Source organism: Marmota marmota, unplaced genomic scaffold, assembly GCF_001458135.2.
Source record: "Marmota marmota marmota unplaced genomic scaffold, marMar, whole genome shotgun sequence".
NCBI classification, from domain to species: domain Eukaryota; kingdom Metazoa; phylum Chordata; class Mammalia; order Rodentia; family Sciuridae; genus Marmota; species Marmota marmota.
In genome coordinates, this window is record NW_026000164.1 from 4,768,474 (window position 1) to 4,786,090 (window position 17,617).

Consider the following 17,617-nt stretch of genomic DNA (forward strand, 5'->3'; position numbering starts at 1 on the left):
GGGCCGCGGAGCTGAGTGCAGAGGGCAGACCCGGCTCGTTCCTGTGGGTCTCGCAGGCCATGGCAAAGACCCTGGCTTTTCCTCAGAGAAATGAAGACCATGGGAAGTTCCGAGTGGAGAAATCACAAGATCCGATGCCCGTCTTAACAAATGGGGAAGAGGAGGTGTAGAGATGTGCCCCTAAGGGCCAGGTAAGAGGACTGAGCCCAGCAGCAAGAGGCCTGCTGTGTGATGGAGGCCCAGGCCCGTGCAGAGCTGTGGAAGTGCCCAGAGCGACAGGGATCTGGGTGTTTTCAGGCAGAGGAAACACGATCTTCTAACAGACTGGATGGAAAGAAGGGACCAATGAGGTGGGAAGAAACGAGAAGCAGCCCTGAAAGTCCAGGCAGCAGCGGTACCAGGTACTGCATGAGCGTGTAAATGAGCCAGTTGAGTGGGTTGTGAAGTTGCTGATGATCTTGGTGAGAGAGCCACCGGGGCAGTGGAGGACAGAGGCCCAGTGGGGAGTGGGCATAAGAGGAAGTGGGGGAAAGACTCAAGTGCTTGCATCTGGCAAAGGGATGGTCTCCAGAATACACAAAGAGCGCCACAATTTAATAATGAGAAGGCAGACAGTGGATGAGAGGAAAAGGGGCAGAGACTTGGACAGATACTTTACCAAAGAAGATGCACCAGTGAGAAATGAACATGTCAAAAGCTGATCCACTGGCTGTCAGGGAAAGGAAAAGCCAAGCCAAAATGAGATGCCATAACAAAAATTTTTTTAAAAATGGCAATATCAATGGGTGTGGTGGCGCATGACTGTAATCTCAGAGGCTTGGGAGGCTGAGGCAAGAGGATCATGAGTTCCAAGCCAGCCTCAGCAATTTAGCAAGGCCTTAGGCGACTCAGCGAGACCCTGTCTCTAAATAAAATACAAAAACGGGCTGGAGGTGTGGTTCAGTGGTTAAGTGCCCCTTGGTTCAATCCTCAGTTACAAAAAAAAGAAAAAAAGACAATATCAAGTGTTGGTCGATATGTGGAGCAACTGGAATCCTCCTGCTTTGCTGGAGGGGATATAAAATAAAAACTAGTTTTTTTTTTTAACAAAGTTAAAGATATACTTACCAAGCAACCCATCAATTCCATTCCCAGATACTTAAAAGAAATTTTAAAAAGTCCATAATATACACAGGTATGCAAATGCTCACAACAGGTTATTCATAATATTCTCAAACTGGAAAATATGCATCTATCCATCGAGAAACGGATGCAGAATCAGATAGTCATATAGTTTATAAATGCAATGCTACCTAGAAGTTCTGAACAACTGCAGTTACACAGGACAAGGATGAACCTTGGCATCATCATGCAGAGTAACAGGAGCCAGAGAAAGACTACGTGTCCACGATTCCATTTATATGAAGTATTGGACAGGACAGGCAAAGCTCATCTGCGGATCTGTAGAAATAGAAATGTGCTCAGTGAGTGTTGCGGGGAAGGGCTGGGTGGATGGACAGGAAGGGGCCTGGGGACACCCTCTGGGTTGACCCTGGTGGTGGTTATGTGTGTGTGTCTGCTAGTACTCATCAATCTGTGCACCTGAAGTGTGCACGTTTCATGGCATGCAATGCACACTTCCTTAAAGTGGATTGAAAAGAGTAGTAGACCTGCAAAAGCTGAACCGAAGCAGCACAGATGAGAGCATAACTACTTCCAGGAGTTAAATTGCAAAGAATTTTTTTTTTTTTTTTTATGGTGCTGGGGATTGAACCCAGGGCCTCATGCATGCCAGGCAAGCACTCTACCAACTGAGCTACATCCACAGCCTAAAGAAACTTCTTCAGTGGGGAAAGTGGGATGAGGAGAAGGCTTGGTTTTAGGGTGAGTGGAACCTCCCCTTATTTGCCTGCCAGTGGAGGTGAGGACAGAGAACGCTGTACCCATGTCCTCGAGGGAGTGAGGGGATTTAATGGGAGAGTGGAAACTTAGTTTCCCTGTGTTCTTTCCCAAGAGTGAATGCATTTAAATTTATAATCAGAAAAATACAATAAATGATATAAAAAGAATAGCATTTCCCATATTTGGTCATGTGAACACAGAATGACTGATGCGGTGCGACTGGTGGCCAGTAAGGACCCGTCCGATTCTACAATTTTTCTAAGTACACATTCTGACTGAGGTTGACCATTGACATAGTAGTTCTCAAGGAAGAACTTGAGGAGGTTTGTGATGACCATCTTGGTTTCCATGAACAGGGAGGGAGGTAGGAAAGGATGTTATCATAAAAAAATACCCAGAAACAGAGGCATCAAGAGGTTTGTGTCAAATCTAAGCCTACGGAGTCAGTGGTTGAGATCCGGTTTAATACATATCACTGTGTGCTCACTGTGGTTGGAAAGAACATGGCTGATTCCCTGGGACTCTACCTTTCCCCTTCACCAATGTCTTAACTTGTGTTTGTTTTGCTTAAAGACAAGACACCACTCTCTCCCACTCTCACCCCCTAACTCGTGGAGATAATGGTTTTCCTAAGTCAAAGGCATTCACTGATCAATAGTTTTTCAGATGATGTTTTAAACTATGGGTCGGAAGTTTGTTCCCAGTGTGTCTAACAGGCTAAGATAAGGGCTCTGGGGTCTAAACCTCTTTAATGAAATGGCATTTCCCTCTTTATTGGCTGGTCTTTGGGTTTACTGGTCTGCTCAACTTGTGATTGTGGGATGATTCTCATTTAAATGAACTTGAGTTTGTTTCCTTAATGGTTTTTCAATAATACTGAAGATGCCCTGGGACCTTTTGTAATCGCCCACAGTAAAGGGAGAAAAAGACTAATAATAAAAAGGAACTCATCCTACCTGGTTAAAAAGGTTACATTTCTATTGATTCAAACTGTGATACAGGCAAAGTCCTTCCTGCTAAAAAGGTGGCTCAGTAAACACTGTCCTTCTGAGTGCCGCGGCTCACTTCCTCTTCCCCATCTGTTAAGATGGGCATCCGATCTTGTGATTTCTCCACTCAGAACTTCCCATGGTCCTCATTTCTCTGAGGAAAAGCCAGGGTCTTTGCAAGGCCTGCAAGACCCACAGGAACGAGCCACGTTACTCTGCCCATAGGTTTTGGCAGCAATAACAACATTCAGGATGGAGTCTCAAAACTGGCATTATCAGAGGACTGATAACCACACCCTCGATTCTATTCCAGGTGAAAGAGCAGAAAGGCGCGTCAGGAAGGCGTTATAGAGAGTCACTTCAGAATATGGGTCTGCATTATAAATGCCACGGGTCTGCACTCCACTTGATGACCTGCTCTGCTGGCTCTAGAACGCAGTAGAGCTCGGCTCCCTGGGACGACTGAGGTTTTAACACTGGGTTTGGAGCTCATTCCAAGAAGTGGCTGTGGGGAGGGCTGGGGAATTTAGTAGAGGTGTGGAGAGATGGAAAACAGGGAAAGCCAGGCAAAGTGAGGAAAGGGGCACTGCGTCCTGACGCAGCCCTGCAAGAGGGGCACTGCGTGTGTCGGATGCATGTGCAAGTGTGTGTGTGTGTGTGCACTTTAAGGCTGTAGCAAAATGGGCTGACATTAATCCTTAGCCTTGGCTTATTAGATTTGGCTTTGGATGCCATTGTGTGTTCAAATCTACTCTAGCAGAGGTGCAGCATGTGCAGGTCCTGAATCTCATGAGTGACCCTAGATCCACTCTGTGCCTTGGTCCAAACCCAGCTCTCCTTCAACTGCCCCTTCTAGAAAAGGTCTCCTTCCTGACATTCTGCGGAGGCTCCCTTGGCAATCTTGGGAAGAAAGAACACACTGCTGAGGCTGGGTTGTGGCGCAGTGGTAGAGCGCTTGCCTAGCATGCTTGGGGCACTGGGTTCCAACTTCAGTACCACATTAAAAAGTAAATAAATAAAATAAAGGTCCATCTACAACAAAAAATTAAAAAAACATATGCTGCTGAAAGTATTTGTGGGAAACAGAAAAAGTGCAGAAAATATTTCAGAAGAAAAACATCTCCTCCTCCTCCTCCTCCTCCCACTCCTCCACATTATCAACATTTTCCATTTCTTGAAGGTCAACTCCTGTCACATCCCACCTGAGGAACTTAACACATATCATTTCAATCAATCCACACACAACTCTGGGTACGTATTCTTGTTTGCTCAATTTTACAGTTTGGGAAGCTCAGCTTGCCTAGTCTAAGCTGCTGGGTGACACAGCTCGGAGGTCAGTGAGCTTGAAGAGGCCAAGCTTCCCCACCATGCTAGCTCCTACCCAGTCCCCTGGCAGAGCCAGGCTGGCACCATGCCCTCTGCCAGGCCAGGGGTAGCTCTGGGAATGGGTGGGGAACAGGGGCACCCAGTGTCTTCTCTGTTGTCCTCCTCTTCTCCATGTTCAATGCACTTCCTTTTATCCACTTTCTGAGTTATGTGACCCCATTCCCTGTGTGTCTACTTCTGGTAGCTGGACAGATTTTCAGAGATGGCCTGAAAGATAGACTTCAGAAACCCACCAACTACTTCATCGCTACCCCTACTGTGCGTTCGTGGGGTACAGCTGGGGATTAAGCACACAGTGCGGATAGAAGCCTCGGGGTTCATAACCCTGACACTAACAGCATTTTCTCAGGGGACTGGGAGTCAGGCTGCTGGAGGGAGCTGATTTCCACTGTTTGTATCACTTCTGCTGTGGCCTGAGGTGACAATATCAGGAGGGATGCTTGAACACAGTGGCAGTCATTTGCTCAATTGTTTCCTTTATTATCTTAATTCCACTTCTTTTTTGATGTTGTTCTTTTATCTTTTCCTTTGAGCTACCAGCCCAGACCCTCTCTTCTACCCATAAAGGCTTTTTTCTATTGCCACTCCCTCCAACATTTGCATTATATTTCCTCATCTTAATATTAGAGAAGAGGTCATTATTTTAGTTCACTCAGCAATGACTATAGAAGAATGTAAATCAAATCTATCCCAGAAAGCAGAAGGGGTCTCTGCACTCTCAGATAGTTCAAGCTCATGATGTGTGCACAGAACATATTCATTTATAGGGTTACTCAACAAACACTTCTTTAAAAAAATTTGTTTTTGTAGTTATAGATGGAAAATATGCCTTTTTGTAGTTATAGATGGAAAATATGCCTTTATTTTATTTATTTTTATGTGGTGCTGAGGATCGAACCCAGGGCCTCACACGTGCTAGGCAAGAGCTCTACCACTGAGCTACAGCTCTCAGCCCCTAATAAACACTTCTCAAGGTTCTCCTGTGTGCCCAGGGCTTGGGGATAGAGCAGCATAAAAATCCCTGGCTGTACCCTTTGAACACAACAGTGAGCTCCCATTCATATTTGCAATATCATGTCCCAGCGCCATCGCGGTATTTCACATTAGATGCAAATGACCCAGGCCATAACCCATGGCTCTGAATTTGATGAGCGTTAATAGGAAAAAAACCACCACTGAGCTGGTCTCTCACAAGGCTCTTTCCCCTCCCCAAGCTCACTGGTTATGGCCAATGACCACCAGAGGGCGTTTTAACACTAGCTCAGGCCCCACTCCAGGTCCCTGTCCATCAAAATCCTCACCTTCAATACCAGAGCTGACTTCTCCTTCCTCCGAGCGGAGGGGCAGCGAGCAATCCTTCAGAACCTTGGACCACATGTTGAGATACATTTACTTTTCAGAGAGAAGATAAATTTATGTGAGATAGGAACCTGCTTTCAGGTAACTGTGCATAAGAAACAACCCACTCTGCCTATTGTACTAAAAAATAGCTTGGAGAATTACAGTCTTTGAGAGTGATTTTAGTGCACTGCAGATGGATATAACAATATAATGCCTCACAGATTGGACTTTAGTTTTCATGCTAGACAAAATAGAAATCCAGCAGGCTTATCTTCTTTCTTGAGAGATGATTTATGTACTTAATGTGCTTGGGGAGAACAAATGAACTCCCCACCTTGCGGCTCATAAGCTTTGGCTGTGTTCTGGAGAAGGAAAGAGAACTGACACCTCAGACCTTAAACTGGATCCGAAATTGCACTGCAGCTGCCTTCCCACTGAGCTGTAAGAAATGTAGAGCGAAGCAGACACATTTTTCTGGAGTGTAGGAATGGAGGTCCTGTCTAGCCCTGGAGTGCATAATTCATTTGCAGATGAAATTGCTTTAGAAAAGAAATGAAAAACTTGCAAGTGTTGACATATTCATTATGAGTCTTTTCTGTTTCAGATCAGATGGGTTTGATGGGTTCCAACTTATTTTTTTCTTATGTTCGCTTGTATAATTTTTATGAATTACAAAAGAAGCAAATGCTGAATCCCATAGTAAAAGATAAGTAAGAGAACATGGTGCTCCCGGCCCCCAGGGAAGACCTTAAAGGTGCAGCTCAAATGCCTCTGTGGGTCTTCTTGGATCTCTGGCTCCCCCCTGCCATGATCTATCACCTCTTTCTGTGCTTCCCCAGCATGAGCTTCTGCTTGGGTTAGCACTGAGTTCACATCTGTACAATTGATGTCTGTTCCCTGGCCTGGGCTCATGGAGGGAACAGTCACACTGTGCGCTGTGCCTAGGCTGAGTGCTGAGCACATGCTTAATGGCCTACAAATCAGTGGAGGGGGAACTTTGTCCTGAAGACCCTGTAGATAATGACTTGTTGGTCGCTCTCTTAGTTCTTGCTTTTAAGAAAGAGAAAGGAATTGGGAAGAAAGGAAACTAATATTTTGTTGGGTCACAGGCCATCCTAGATGTTTTGTATTTTCAGTTAATGCACACAAACCACATTAAAATAAGTGGCCTTGTTCCTATTTTATCAATAAGGAAATAGATTTCGGTAACCTGCTGGAGATCACAGAGCTATTAAGTGGAAGAGCCTGATAATAAGGACTCCTTAATATTTATGTCTTAATAACTACTTCTAAATTCAGCAGTCGCAACCCATGGGGGTCTCTGCTTAGCCTGAGATCATTCTTGAAGGGCCATTTTGCTTTATGTGCTCTGGTCTTATTTCCAGCTCAAATTGCTAATATTCTCTTCTGCTATATCCCCTTTCTATTATTTACACATTGAAAGGGAGACTAACTTTGAAGTCTCTTGTAGAGAATTAGGTGGAACATGTTTCTTTTATCTGAAGAAAGGCGCATCAAGCGTGCACACATCTTTTCTCCCCTCTGAGCAGAAACTCTTGAGGGTGAAGGACATATTTTGTTCATCCTGTCACCCCTTTGCCCCACCGACTCACCACTTTCCACTCTGGGTCTCTCCTATGGTGGACGCTCAGCACATATTTGTTCTCAGGTCTATTTTAATTCAAGTTGACTCATTTTTATTTGTACTCCACATAGGTTAGTGGCCTTGGGAATGGTGTTGGTGACCACCTGATGTTACCCAAGTCAGGTTTAAAAACTGGTTGCTGCTTGGAACTTTCCCAGCATGAAATGAATGGATGGGTGGTAACAGGGGTAAGAGCTAATGTCAGTTAGACGTCACCGTGGTAAATTCTTAGTGAAACTCTCAGGTGGTTTTAAGTAGAAAGAAAATGCATTGTTAATAGAATAGCTTGCAACCATCTTGAGAATGTCTCATCTTCATAAATAGGATCTTCCCCAGACACCTCCACTGCATCCCTGGACTGGACTGTCCTTGCCTACTGGCTGCCCACACATCTAGGGGCAGATGTGGCCAGGGGAAAAGCTGCCGCTGGTTTGAAGGAAGGTCATGGAGCAGAATCTGGGTACCTTGCTTCCTCCTTCTAGACACACTTCACACACAGCCCTGCTTTTTGCTTGTACCAAATAATAAAAAAAATTGCTGAACTGCCCTTCCCAGGGCCAAGAATCCATAGTCCATCCTAATACCAGAGTGGACATTACAAAAGCTAATGAGATCGTGAGGTTTTTGATGGGTGTCTCAATTTCAAACAGGCTTTTATGGATACACAGAAATATGGAAGGAAAAATGAATGCAGGCCAAATCAATGGGAAGTCTCTAACATATGTAGTTCCCCTCTCTTTTCTTCCCAGACATCTTCTATAGAATTGAGCCACTGTAAGGACACAGGAAACTAATAAAGTACTGACCTATGCTCTCCAAAGAATTAAACATGTCTGTCTTCCACTCAAGTGTAAGGTTAGCAGGACTCGCGGAGCCACCAGGAGAGCGTGGGAGTGGGCAGGAAGGGAAAGGGGAGTTCTAATGGCCCCTCGTCATTCTGGCCGTCACCTCCCTCTGCCAAGCTTGCCTGTAGTGCACAGCCACGCTGTGAGTTCACCACCAAGAGCAGATAAAAGCTAAATTAGCCAAAGGGAAGAAGCTACAGTAAATGTAATTTCAAGAGCAAGACTCTGGGCAAACTAGGTCAACTTTCTTTATTTGTTATGACAACCCTAAAAGGATCGAATGCTTCCAGACAGCGTTATTTTCTTTAATAAAGACTGGAACGACCTCTGGTATTAAAATTTTCAGGAGTGTTTACATCTATACGCTTTTTGGTAGTGTCTTTATTGGCAGAGAGTTCAAGGGTGATAAAGGCACATGGTTTTAAATGATTAATCAGAGCTTTGGCGTCTGATTTCAGTCTGGTTACTCAGAAAAGAAGCATGGCAAAAGAGAAGATGGGAGGTGGTGTTCATGTTTAGAGAACTGACCTAGAGCTTTATTGGTGTGTGATATTGTGTGTTGAAATGACACCGACCTTCAAGTTAGACCTCTTAGTTTTCTTTCACTTTGAAAGTTAGGATTTTATGACCCCAGAGAGGCATATTAGGTCATTTCCTTTAATGATTGTGTTTCCCCTAATTACATTAATTATTTTTTCTAAAGAGACTATTGTGCAATTTGGTATGTTGAAAATGAGTGTAATTTTCCACAAATCATAGTAGGTTGCTATTATGATACTATTAGTATGTTACTATTGATGATCTCTTATTGTGTATAATTTAAAAATTGAACGTTGTCATAGATAACGTATGTGTAGGAAGAAACAGTGTCTGTAGGGTTCAGTATTGTGTGATTTCAGCATCCACTGAGTGTCCTACAATACTCCCCCTGTCCATAGCGGGTACCACTATATGCAATAAAGCATTTTACAACTGTTATCTCATGTCACCCGTCAGACTAAGTGCCTATGACCTCAGCTTAGGGCAGGTGCTTTAAAAGGGATGGAATGGTCATAGGTGTCAGTTGCTCTTTGCTTACTTCCTCAAGGAGGAGAGGGATGCAGGAATGAATTGGCCAGTTTCCAAATATCAATGAATGAGCATAGAGCAAGCCCAGGAATATGGAACCTTCCACCAGAAAGAAAGAGATGGAACTGCAAAAAGCTTTGAGCAACAAAGTTGCAGTCAGATTTCTCAGTTCAGCAGACTGACTTAGCCCATGATTAAAGGCCACACTGGGGGTCTTCCCACTTGAGTCTTTCATGTCAGGTGGTCTCAAGGTAGCTGCCATTACCTTGGGAGAGAGGCATGGGCACCTGGAGGTGAAATAATTAGGTGGGTCTAAGATTCAAGTCTCGGAGAGAGCTTGGGGTGCAGTTATAGGCACAGGAAATTGACTGGAAGCACAGAGTTCGGAAGCCAGGTCAGGTATGGAGGGATTGTATTTGCAAAGAAACCACAGGACTGGTCTACTTTAGAAATACCTGTACCTGCAGGAGCTGGAACCTACAGCTGCACAGCCACAGGAATGCACTGTCCTCAGTACTCGATTCAAAGGTGGCCATGGCAGACCACAGACAGGAAAGAGCTTTGTGGAGGACTGAGCCATGGAGGGCCATGAGGACAATGGAAAAAGTGATCCAATCAGGAGACTCCTCCTTCTACCAAGGCTGGAGTTCGGGGACTGATGGCTGTGGTCATCAGAGTAGCTACCCAGTATACTTTCATCACTACTGGAGACTTTCTGCATCTAGAAGCATGACTGATATGAGATAGACTTACTGGGTAAGCCCCAGAAAATCTGGGGTTAATTTGTTGCAGCAACTGGTGATATCCTAACACTTGCATCTTTCTCTCTATCCCTAGCATGTATCCTCTACCTGTTGCTAGACATTCATATTCAACACGTAGTACAAATGGTAACTGATACAACTGTTTTTGTACAATTTGGTTGAAATTCTGACTAATGGCAGGTAGTTTTGAAAACTCCCATTAAATATAAAGTCATGTCCTTTGTGGTAAAGAACCTGGGGACCTAATCACCATTATTCCTGAAGACCGAGAATTATTAAAGAAAGGTCTTATTTTGATTGCAGGAAATCTGTTAACTTCTTCTTGGCAAGGATAGGGTGGCTCTCCAGTTAGATGAAAGCCAAAATGACACATCCTTCCCATCTGTCCCATTGATTTTTAGAGAATATGGGTTCTGAGTATCTGTGCCAGAGACTGTATCCCTTAACTCTCTGCTGTCTCAATTACATCAAAACTCAAAAATATGTGCTAGTTATGGATGAAGAACTTCAGTTTATTCATTTTGGTTTCCTAGCTAGTTTTATCCTTGGGCCAGGCTGGATGTCAGCAGCTGCTTCCTCTCCCCTCTTGTCCCTTCACCTGCCCGTCATTCCGTCCCGCCCCGCTCTCTGCAGGGGCATTGGGCAGAATTCCATTTTGAAGTTATGCTTGACTTTCCCAGGGAGATACGGTCACCTTTGCTGCAGTGATGCAGAAGGCACTGCTCCTGCTTTTCCCAGAGCCCACCACATGACAGGAGGACAGAGGACCTTCGACTGTCCCTGCATCTTTAAAAAAAAAAAAACAACGAAAAAACAAAACCCAAACAAACAAAAGACCTGAAGAAATTCATCAAAATATCAAAATTTGTAATATTTGGGTGATGGGTACATAAATATGTGTATTATTATTATTATTATTTTTTGCTTTTAAATGTTTTGAACTATTCTATAAGAATAATAAAAATGCATTAATCCTCAAGGTCGTACCAGTTAGAGGGATCTACTTGCAGGATTTTGTGAGCTCCAGACATCTCTCCATTAAATAATGGTCTGGAGCACGTGTGAACCTCGCCGTGACAGACCTTGTTCAACTCTGCTTCGGCTCTGCCCTGCACCCTGACCTTGGGTGGGTTACCTCACAGTTCCTGGGTGTTAGTTTCAAAAACGACTCTAAGACTGGGATAATAAATGGCATACAGCTCATAAGGTCTGTGCGAGGACTGAATATGAAAATGAGTGTCAAGTCGTGCCTAGAACACAGGGACACTCCATCCAGGTAGCAGCTGTCATGTATGTGATGTTGTATTCGGGGACCATGCGCAGGGCTGTTCTCTATGTCAGAAAATGTGATCCGTGGTATTGAAAAAGAGGATAGAGGAGGAAAAGCTTCGATGCTGTAGAGGAAGTGGTTCCTTTCATCCTCTGGCTCTGGAGAAGCTCAGAGCCACCATGGGAGTGGGTGGGACACTGTGTTGAATGAGGCTGCTCTGCTTCCCCGTGTTTCGGGGCTGTGCGTTCCACAACTGACTTTATTTCCCAGTGTCATTCTCTGGGCTTCCTGCCGACCTCCTTGGATCCCATGTACAAGGTATTTGGGAGGAAAGAAAGGAAAGAGGGAGGAAGGCAAACAGGGCGGACAGCAGGAAGGATGGCCACACAAGACTTGGACGTTGTGGTGGTGAAGCTCGGTTGACCCCATTTCTCAGGGCACACAGGACTCCTCTGGTGCCCTCTGCCAGCTGGAGTTTGCTTATGTTTTGACTGGCATCGAGCCTTAAGCCATTATCCTGGCCAGTGTTCATCAGTGACGCCACTTGGCGGTCCTGGTGGGTTCTCATTCATTCTGGTGTCTGATAACTGCGAGTGCCGGTTCTTCATTATCGGTGTGGAGATTGGGTGCTTTATTTTTTGGCAGCAAATGTTTCATCCAAGGTCAATTTCCCTCAAGTGCTCAGCACCGTTTCGGACGGTGTGTGCGCAGGGAATGCAAATTAATTTGATGTTAGCTTTAGCCAAACCCAGCTAGTAAGGTAAACCTGATTTTAAAAACACCATAAACACTGATAAACATCATGTAAATTGTATGATGTTTGAGCATGTATAAATGCGTGAAAGTTCACCTGAATCCCAGAGGCATCTCTCCACAGCACTGCCAAGTTCAGCTCTGATTTATTTTTGTTCTTTGATTGTGAAAGTCTTAATTTGAAGTGATTGTCTTAGCCGTTCTATTTTATGGAAGAGGGGGCTATCAGAAGTGGTTGAGGATATATGTATGTTTCATGTTTTTGTTCTCTTATAAAAATGCAACACGTGTTTATCATGGAAAATGAGGAAATGCAGGAAACTTTGGAGGAAACAGAACCATCCATAATCCCTTCACCCAGGGATAATCACTGCTAATGTTTTATTATCTCTCTTCCCACACATTGTTAAGGCTGTAGAAATTCTCAAGGTAGATTTGTAGATTGTTGTAAGGAAAATATTAGAGGGTATTTTTTGCAGGTGTAAAGGTACCTTTAGAATGACTTCCGGCTCCCCAGACCTCCTGCCTGAAAGGAAGTGGGTCATGGGGAGTTCTGGGACCCAGTTTTCCATGAGAAGTCCTGTCTTTTCCTTGTCCACCACCTTCTACCTTTTTCCCTTCATCCTTCAGGGGAGAACAGACTGTAGTAATGAGCCTGGGTTGGTGGGAAGAGGCTGGGCTGGAGAGGCCAGAGCTCCCCAAGCCAGAAGTCTTCCCCAGCAGCTCAGGCAGCTCTTGGAACACATCTGGGGACCTTAGTGTGATTGCATCACAGCTACAAGATGTGGGATGCAGGGCTGTTCAGCTCTTGGGGTGCATGTCCTACAGCAGAAATCCTTCTTGTTGTGTGGATGGATTTCCTGGCCTATTTCCCCTCCTTCAGAGTGGCCCATCCAGAGCTCCCCGCACCCAGCAAGGCTCCTCCTTTTCACTCCTTTCTGTTCTCCGAGGTGAGTCCCCAGCTGCCCACTCTGACAATAGGAATAGACTAGGAACTGTGCATCTCTCTTCTCCCATCCCCAGCTGGGTGAGCACATGACCCAAGTGGGGCCCATTAGAGATCTTCTGGGAGTTTAAATGGAGAATCAGGAACATGGGGCCCTTTCTTCTGGTAGTCAAATTGGGAAGACAGGAGCCTATGAATCCAGCGACTATGACCCATGATATGTGCAAGATGGAGCCTGCAGTAAGAAGTAGTCAACCCCGGCTTCAGAGAGAGACAAGGGAGACCAGGAAGGCTAGAGTGGTGGGCGGGTGGGGCAGGGAGAGGCTGGCCCAGCGATATTCTAGTCTAGTTGTGATCTAGGTTCCCTGAATTCTCTTCCCCAAGAGTTGGTTTTCTGTTCCTTAAATTATATAATTCTCCCCAATAAATTAGTTCTGAACTGATTTTTGGGGGTGTCATTTGTTGCCCAAAACACCCCAACATTAGGGCCAGACTTCCCCTCCCTTTCTAGTCCCCCGGGTTCTCTACAGTTGTCTGACTTCTAGGACGTGGAGACCCCTGGCCTTCTGTGCCTCACAAGCCCCAGGTCTTCAACCAGCCACCCCTCCCTTTTCTCAGGTGGGTCTCTAGGGCACTGTGGCAGAGTGAGGGTGGACCCTACTCAACTCCGTGGCTGTGGGGTCTCCTCTATTTTCTTGTCTTTAATGCTAATTGTTTAGCTCTTTTTAACTTCCAGTATTATTTTGCAAGGGGAAATGTCAAGATAAATCACTTTTTAAAGATGAGGTAACAGATTGGGTATTTAAGAGAATGTCCAAGGGCCACTGAACACGTCCATCCAGTGGAATAAGGCCACCTGGCTCCTGGACTTGCTGGTGTTTTAGAATGGACTTGAGCCGTGGTTAGAGAATGGGCTCCATATGCTCAGTCAAGAGTCTGCAGCTCCTCAGATGCGCTGGGTGCTGTGCTGGCCCAGGGAACTGGCAGGTCACTGGGAGAGAACCGTGTCTGTATCTTATTTGATAGATGGCATAACAAGCTGTAGGAGCGTGCTGTCATTTTCCCAGGGAAGACCGCTCCTGAAAGTGCCCTCTGGCATTCACTGCTGAAGGCCACACGTGGACTCCACATCAAGTTATGAATGTGACATCCACCAGCACGCAGGACAGACAGGGCTGTGACTTTCTCTGCAACCTGAACTTCCCCCAGCCACCCACCGAATCCAAATGAGGTCTGGGTGCTGCCAAGCCACTGCCAAATGACACTCCACTTCACTGACAAAACAGCACCCTGCTGCTGTTCCATCCTGACAGGTATCTATTTTGAACTCCTCCTAGAGAATGCCGAGACAGCTCCCATCCTTGTCTCTTGGCTCTGTTCCCAGGGAGACCTCCCCAGGTGATGATTCACGCTGTCTCCCGGGTGGGCTTTTCATTGTGAAAACTGGTGGTGAGGGTGGGGGCAACAAAATGTGAAATAAAACTCTAGTGTCACAATCCAACTGTCCCTTTGTGCCGAAAGCCTACAGCCCGAGTCTGAGGTTCTGGGTAGACTGTGTTTTGAGGATTCTAAAGGCAAAACCTCCACAGAGAAAAAATAGTTATTTATGTTATGTTAGTTGTAAAAGAAGTAGGTCAGATAAACCAAATAACCTTTGCTGGAAACATGATAAGGTCCAGGCAGGCGAGAGTGTGGCCAGGAGATGATGTGGTAGAGGGGAACCACAGCCTGATAGGCACTAAGGTGAGAGAGAGGGCTGACAGCCGGAAAGCCCAGAGTACACAGACGGGACGTTAGGTCTACTTCTCCCTAAAGATATTTGCTACCATGCACTTTGCCAGTGCCTTTCTGGTAAGAATTACAGTCAGACCTTTATATCCAGGGGTTTTGCGGTCTCAGATTCAACCAACGGTGGATCAAAAATATTTAAAAATAAAATTGCATCTGTACTGAACATGTCATTCATTTTTTGGGGTATTTTTTTTTCTTGTCATTAATTCCTTAACAACGTACTACAACAACTATTTATAGAGCACTTACATTGTATGAGGTATTATAAGTCACTGGGTGTGACTTAAAGTACATAGGAGGATGTGTATAGGTTCTTTACATATACTATGTCATTTTAATTTTATTTTGGTTCTAGGGATTGACTCCAGGGGCATTGTACCACCGAGCCACCCATAGTCCTTTTTATTTTTTATTTTGAGGAAGGGCCTTGCTAAGTGATTGAGGGTTTTGCTAAGCAGCTGAGGCTGGCCTTGAACTTGCGATCCTTTTTCCTCAGCCTCCCAAGTCATTGGGATTACAGGCATGTACTCTGCTATTATATATAAAGGACTTGAGCATTCTCAGATTTTGGTATCCATGGGGGAGGGGAACTAATGCCCCATGCATACCAGGAGACGACTGTATATCTTTTTACTTAGTTAAACCATTTGTAATAAAAAGTATAATAAACTGTTTCTTCTACCTCCCTGACCCCCCAAAAGAAAGCCAACAGCCAAGTATTACAGGGCCTAGAGACACATTATGTTATTATCATGTATATAATTTACATGAACACATGTAAGTACCTTGAGAATTATGGTCTTCTCATGACGGGTGATGTTGACACTGTGGGGTTGTCCGTTGGCCATGTTCCTGTGGTCTACATCGATATTGTACGGCTCTCTGGTGCCTCCCAGGTTGTACTGAATCTGCAAATTTCCTATTTAAGAAGAAGGAAAGAAATGTGGTAACTTTTTTGCTCTCTGATTCATTTCAATGTCCTTTTTCCCACTCCTGCAACTTCGACTTCAGTTAAATTCTGCTCCTTTCTTTGATGCCTATTGACACCATTCCAGTTTTGAATCTGGATTCTCTACTCAGATGGCTGCTGATCCACAAGGGTTGACAGCACCAGGCTCACAGGTATTAACAACCTGCCCACGATGAACCTCAGTGACCGTTATCACAAAGTTGATGCAGCAAGTAGTATAAATGCTCCAAGCTGGAAATGAAGAACAAGAACATGTACAATATAGAACTGTGGAGATGCCTGCAGGCCCCCCAAAATATTATGTCAAATAAAAGATAAACACAGTGCACAGGGAAGGTGTCATGCCACCAGTGAAATGTGACATTCTGCATGTAAGAGAATCTCAAGCATCCAATATTAAATATAAACATAATTTGCAGAAGATAAATACATGGGATTTTGGGTGGCCTCATTGCTGCCAAGAAAGCAAAATAATGAATTTTCTTCTGGGTTAGAGATTAACCAAATGCAAATTAAAGGAAAGGATGGGCGTCCCATCCTTGTTGGCACCTCAGGTCCCCCAAGTTCCTCCATGATATTTCACTTGGCCCCTCTACATTTCTGTTTTTCTCCTCGCTTCTTCTCAACAATGACAAGTGATCTTCGAAAAGGTTAATATGACATCCTAGATCCCGCTTTTAGCTAATCTGCATAGCAAGCATGGCTTTTATTTCTTATTTATGATCTTAAAATATATCAATTTGTTTATGTCATTTTTACCCAAATTGGAATTTTCATGCTGTTAGTAGCATTTGACATCTGAGCGCTTAAAAATGGAGTCGGCAATGCAGCGAGGCTTTGACCAAATGGAAGCACCTACTGGGTTTGCAATTTCCTCTTTGATTTTCTTTCTAGAGGCACAAAACCCATAATCTGATTTTTTTTTTTTTTGGTACCAGGGATTGAACCCCCAGGTGCTTAACCACTGAGCCCCAGCCCAAGCCCTTTGGTCATTTTTAAATTTAAAGACAGGGTCTTGCCAAGTTGCTTAGGGCCTTGCTAAATTGCTGAAGCTGGCTTTGAGCTTGTCATCCTCCTGCCCCAGCTTCCCCAGCCTCTGGGATTACAGGTGTGCGCCACTGCACCTGGCTGAGACTTTGATTTTTAAATTACACACACAAAAAAAAACCATGATAATCAACACGAAGAAAGTAAACAAAAAGGAGAAAAGAATACCATCACCCACGACCCCACCATGGAGCGATACCGACTGCACCTTGGCTGTCTCTCCTTCCAGACGTTGGACTGCACATGTACACACGTAAATAAATGCAGTGCTTTCTAAAATGCTGCCCTTCCTTTTTGGGGGCTTCAAGCATTACACATGCCATTTAAAATGTAGCACCATGTTCCTGGAGTTGAAGGGAACATTTGTTAGGGTTATCAAGAATTAACTGCACTTGGTGTTTTTGCTTTCTGAATGAAATTCGATAAAACTTCGCTATTTCTGAGTTTTACGTTAGCATCTTATCTTGGATTTCTTTGCTTATAGCATTTCTGCCAAGCATGGCTGACTTTCTTCTCTTAGACATCAAATTGGCCCCTTCTTTTCCACATTGCTCCTTTCCAGCAGATGTGGGCTCTCTGTGTCCAGCACCATCTCTATTTACCAAAGCCTCTGGCCACACATATCTTCTGGCTCCATTGAGGTCACTCTTGCTGAGCCCAGACTGTCTTCTCATTATTTTGGCCCCAATGTCTTGTTGGCACCTCAGACATAGCACCCACAACGTAAGACGGACCCATTCCCAGAAGTGCCCCATCGCAGTTGTGCATTTTGATGGACGGCCACCTTGTGCTTCCAGACCCCCTTTTCCTACATCATGTGTCTGATCTTTCAGCAAATCCTGGCTTGATCTTTAAAGTGTACCATGCGTTTTGCTCCCCTCTTGCTTCTGCTTTTACTCCAACTTCCCCCATCCAATCTGG

The 17,617-nt window shown here is 44.7% G+C and overlaps 1 protein-coding gene and 1 non-coding gene across 4 annotated transcripts in view; both read right to left on the bottom strand.

Annotated features, from left to right (window-relative positions):
- Positions 1-17,617, bottom strand: part of Cntnap2 (contactin associated protein 2) — a 1,898,113-nt gene that overhangs the window by 125,903 nt on the left and 1,754,593 nt on the right. For all 3 annotated transcript variants that reach the window (XM_048786770.1, XM_015493731.2, XM_048786771.1), the window contains one exon: positions 15,465-15,598. In XM_048786770.1, the coding sequence (XP_048642727.1) occupies positions 15,465-15,598 (134 nt within the window). The remainder of the gene's footprint in view (positions 1-15,464; positions 15,599-17,617) is intronic.
- Trnaa-ggc lies at positions 1,733-1,806 on the bottom strand. Its single transcript has one exon. It is a non-coding gene; the product is annotated as a tRNA-Ala (tRNA).